This window comes from Geospiza fortis, unplaced genomic scaffold (genome assembly GCF_000277835.1).
Source record: "Geospiza fortis unplaced genomic scaffold, GeoFor_1.0 scaffold1155, whole genome shotgun sequence".
Lineage (NCBI taxonomy): Eukaryota > Metazoa > Chordata > Aves > Passeriformes > Thraupidae > Geospiza > Geospiza fortis.
The window spans coordinates 28,698-33,514 of NW_005054795.1; the positions used below are offsets into that span (position 1 = coordinate 28,698).

The window sequence follows — 4,817 nt, forward strand, 5'->3', positions numbered from 1 at the left end:
GGATGCAACAGTCTGATGAGAGAGAGAAAGCCAGATAAACTTTCCCAGGAGTTGTTCTGGGGAGTTATGAGAAGGCTGAGAGAAAGAATTAAAACAATCCTGCAGCTGGTGTTTTGAACAGTTGTTTTCTCATAAAATGTTTACCAAAGGGTGTCTTCTTAATTAGCCAATCATGTGAAGGGGTGTTAATTAAGTGAACAATCAAGTCCACCTGTATCAGAACAGTGTATAAAAAGAATAGGTTCCTAGTAAACCCAGATTAAACCTTCTGGAAATGTATGGAGTTGTGCCAACTACCTTTCCATTCCTGACTCAACGGTGACGGGGGGTGATAACTTTTGGGGTGACGATGGTGTGTGGGGGGTTCTAGGATGGTTTACGGAGTGAGGTTGATAGGTGGGGGTGATGAAGATGGGTGGGAGGAGATGAATTTTGGGGTGATGATGATGATGGGGGTGATAGGTTATGGGGTGACGGGTGGAAGGCGATGAATTTTGGTGTTATGATGGGCAGGGGCTGATGAATAATTTTGGGGTGATGATGACGGGTGTAGGGTGATGGGGATGGTTTGGGGGCTGATGGGTTATAGGGTGATGAATTTTAAATTATGAAAATTATTAAAAGTTGACTCATTTCCAACAGGGAGAACACTCATACCCTCAGCCCTGCTCCTCGTCCCAGCTGGGCATGGATCTGCTGAGACATGGGGGGAGGGATGGTCCTGATGCCTCCCCCATGACCCCCAACTCATGCAAAAGTTATGAGGCAATGAGGGGAAATTCGGACAGACTCTCACAGCGGGGGGCTCAGCTGCAGCGGCGGTGGCGGTTGCTGAAGCCCTCCCCACTGCTCCTTCACCGGCCGGGAGCACACCGGGGGCACACTCCCCCCATCCCGCCCCCACATGCTCGCACCTATGAAAAATGCATGTATTTTATGATTGGCTTTTCGCAAATATTAAAATGAATACTATATGTGTTGTGTTAGAAAGCAATGCTGTAATAATTTTCTTAAGTGCTGTGTTAAATATAGTTTTAGTTTATAAAAATGTTAAAATAGAAACTATGCTATGTAGGATACTTTTTTTTAAAGAAAGGACTTGCAGCAAGATAGCAGCCACAGGACACCTAAATCTTTCATAGAAAAAGAATTTATTGCCCTCTAATTAGAAGAAATGAACTTCTTCCTGTCTTGAAGGCGCTGTTGGGATTTGGAGGAATAAGTTGATGATGACCAGACAGAATCCCGTATTTGGAATTTATGCATCATGTATGAAGTGTATGAATATGCAACAAGCTATTGCTTTTAAGGGTTAATCCTCTGTTAACCTGTGTCCTTTTTCGGGCTCATGCTGCCCAGAAAAGGGTACCTGGATGTCCCTAACTCTTTGTATTTATTGTCTCATATTGTCTTAATTCAAGTCGTCCAAATTATTATTACTCTAATTGTATTACTATTTTTATAACCATTTTATTACTATTAAACTTTTAAAATTTTAAAAACAAGTGATTGGCGTTTTTCACAGCGCCGACAGCACCAACAGCACTGGCGGGGATGGAGGGGCTCCGCCTGGGCCTGCCAAGAGTATGGCCGGGGCAGGCCCTGTCCTCAAATGAGGGGCGATGAGGTCTAACCCCGCCTCCTCCTTATCGTTACATCCACTGCTCAATATCGACTGCTCCTTTCCCCCTCTTTTTTATTTAAAACCAATATATGCTGTTCCTTTTTGTTTGCTGATGGGCTTTGCTGACATGCTAATACCATAAAAAGCCTAGCATATTCTAACTTGTCAAAATATTTGTTCTCCCATATGGGAGATATTAAACTTGATACTAATTTCTTACCGAAACTACCAAATTCAGGCCACGTCTCGTTGTCTAGTTCATACATTGGACACATCTTTTCTGAGAGCCTGATAAGTCTGGGTTTAAAAAGCAATGACCTGTTAGTTCATGCCAGTTTTTGAATACTAACCCCAGAGGACTGTTTCTCAGTATATTGCTATTACAATCACAGGAGAATACAAACCCCATCTCAACATTTGTGAGTAGGAAAGTCTGCAGAGATCAAAAGAACCAGCAAGAGGTAGAGAGAAAGAGCAAGCAAGAACAAGTAAGATGCAGGATTAGAGCTCACAACCCTTGGAACCATAGTGCAGGAGCTAACCTATGGCACCACCCTTGGCCTCAGGCCAATACTTACCACCGTAATGCCACTTTTTCAGAGAGTCTCCTCTCTTACTCTAGTGGGTGAGACAGAGAGTGAATGTAAAGCAGCTCCACCTGGACCCCCTAGGGTCCTTCCACACTAAACAAAACTACACGAGATCTCCTAACACCTAACTCAGGTGCTAAAACAGAATACCTCCTTTATTCAGTTACTCACATGCCTCTGCGCCAGGCCCAAGGATTCTCAGGCTCTGATACCTTCACTACTGCAGTTGGGGCACCCTGGGAGTGCTGGCAAGAGTGGGGGGAGCAGCTAGGTGTTCCTCTGGTCCAGCGGGTTTTCCAGATGCCTTCTGTCCCTTCATGGGGTGCCAGAACTGATGCCTATGAGAGGCTGACCTGGAACAGAGGCCAGACAGAGTTAAAGGAATAAAGCAGGTATTTATTAAAAGGCCTTTAAAGGATATACCTTGGGCAGTACAAGAGCCTGGCCAGGGCTCTGCCCAGGATGGACACAACATGGACCACCGGTCACGAGTTTTCACACTTTTATAAGTTTTTCACACTTTCATAAATAATGGCTTGGTAAATAACTATTTACATATTGGGGTTAGTTGTCCAATTATAGCTTCAGGTTATGAAGTCCCATCCTCCTTGTCTTCTCCCTTCAACTCACTGTTTATGCTTTTTGGGCCTGAGGCCGTAACAGTTGTCCTTGGATTCTCAAGCTGGAAAAGGATCGTTTTGTCTAACTACCCTGTGAAGAGAACTTACTAACAATTAATACAAAGTTCAGAGTTACACACCAAGGTAGTATAGAATCTGAAAAATATGATAAAACTTAGGGCATGACCCCCATGTCACTCTCCATGTCTGTGTCCTCCCATGTCCCCACCTACGTCTGGGTCGCCCATGTCCCCAACTATTTCCATGTCCCCCCTTGTCCCCACCCATGTCATTGTCCTACCACGCCCCCATCCATGCCTTAGTTCAATGTCTTTATTTTTAACACAGTTTCAGGAGTTTCAAAGGGATGAAAGAAAGGAAAAGAAAATCAAGGCCAAAACAAAATTATTCACATGTCCCTGCCAGCAGAGCATCTATGTGCTTGGGTGGGTGGGAAGAACCTTTTTTGGAGGGGTTTCCATCCCACTGTCTCCAAAATCAGGGGTTTTGCCCCAGTCCTCATTTGGCTGTGAAAGACAGCCGTGGGCCATGGAGAACTAAAACAATGGATTTATGTTGGAGAAGATCTGCAAGGCTATCCAGTATTGCCCAATGCCACTAGATGACGAAAAAGGTGAGATTTTTCTGCAGTCAGAAGTTGACCAATCCACTCTCCGCAAGGGATTTCTGATGTTGGGCTGTGGATGTGTCCAGGAGCCCACAGGGAGCCAGGAGGATGTGGAGCCCCCCCCAGCAGGCGTCTTCCCAACAGGGATCACCGGCACCACAGATGACCAGGGCCCTGCCCACCAGGGCTCACTGGGGATCATCCAGTGCAGATCTTCCCGTGGAGGATGGAGCTGGAGCAGCACACGAAGCTCTTCCTGCCCTCAGGGAACTCGCAGGGCTGCCCTTAGTGCTGGCTCCGTTGGTGTTGGGTCAAGTTACTGCTCTGTGAGAAGCTCTTCCCACACTCAGGACACTTGTAAGGCCTCTCCCTGGTGTGGATGCGCCGGTGTTTGATGAGGGTGCAATTACGGTTGAATCCCTTCCCACAGTCGGGGCAGAGAAACGGCCTCTCATCTGTGTGAATCCGCTGATGTCTGACGAGAGTGGAGCTGATCTGAAATCTCTTCCTGCATTGATCACACTCATAGGGCTTCTCCCCTGTGTGGATTCTCTGGTGGACAATCAGCATGGAGTGCTCGAAGAAGCTCTTTCCACACTCCCCACACTCGTAGGGCCGTTCCCCGGTGTGGATTCTCCAATGGCGGATCAGATAGGATCTCTTACTAAAGCTCTTCCCACATTCCGAGCACTTGTGGGGCTTCTCCTCATCCTGCAGCTCTGAGCTCTGGCCACCTCCCTGACCCAGGGTTGGTCTTTCCTCCTCAGATCCCCGTGATCTGCGTTTGCAGCCCCTCCTCGTGAGGGATCTCCAGGGCTTTTCCTCCCCGTTGGGTTCCTGCGCTGTGGAGCCGCTCAAAACGGCCTCTTCCACCAGGTTCTGCTGTGGGGATTTGTCCTCCCTGCTCTCCATGCTCAGCTCCTGCTCTGGGGGAGGAAGGACAAGGACAGGATGGGATTTGCCTCCGTGCCACAGGGCAGGGCAAGGAGATCCCCCCAGTGCGTCCCCAGCAGGACAGCTTTGGCAGCAGGGCTGTCCTGCAGCCGGGGGCCGTGCTGGGCTGGGAGATGGAGCAGGAGAGAGGGGGAAAGGGGCACTGACTTCCTCCTCACCTGCCTGCGGCTCCCGGGCCATCTTCCTCTTCCTTGCAGCCTCCTCCTCCTCCTGCATTGGGCCAAGGTTTGGGAATGGAAAATCCTGCTTTGGGGGAGAACAAGGGCTGAATGCGTTGAGTTTGATGGTCCCACTGCCCAAGTGCAGCTGGAGAAGCCAGCGCCCCTTTCAGCCTCGGGGGGCCCGGAGCCCGCTCATCCGCAGCCTCCCCCACCCCCCCAGGCAGCCGCTTTGTCCCCGGC

General features: G+C 48.8%; 1 protein-coding gene across 1 annotated transcript in view; it reads right to left on the reverse strand.

Moving 5' to 3' along the window:
* Window positions 1–1,075: 1,075 nt before the first annotated feature.
* LOC102034257 (zinc finger protein OZF-like) overlaps window positions 1,076–4,817 on the reverse strand; it is a 7,377-nt gene continuing 3,635 nt past the window's right edge. The window contains exon 4 of the mRNA XM_031065477.1: window positions 1,076–4,167. Coding sequence (XP_030921337.1) covers window positions 3,748–4,167 — 420 coding nt within the window. The 3' untranslated portion in view covers window positions 1,076–3,747. The remainder of the gene's footprint in view (window positions 4,168–4,817) is intronic.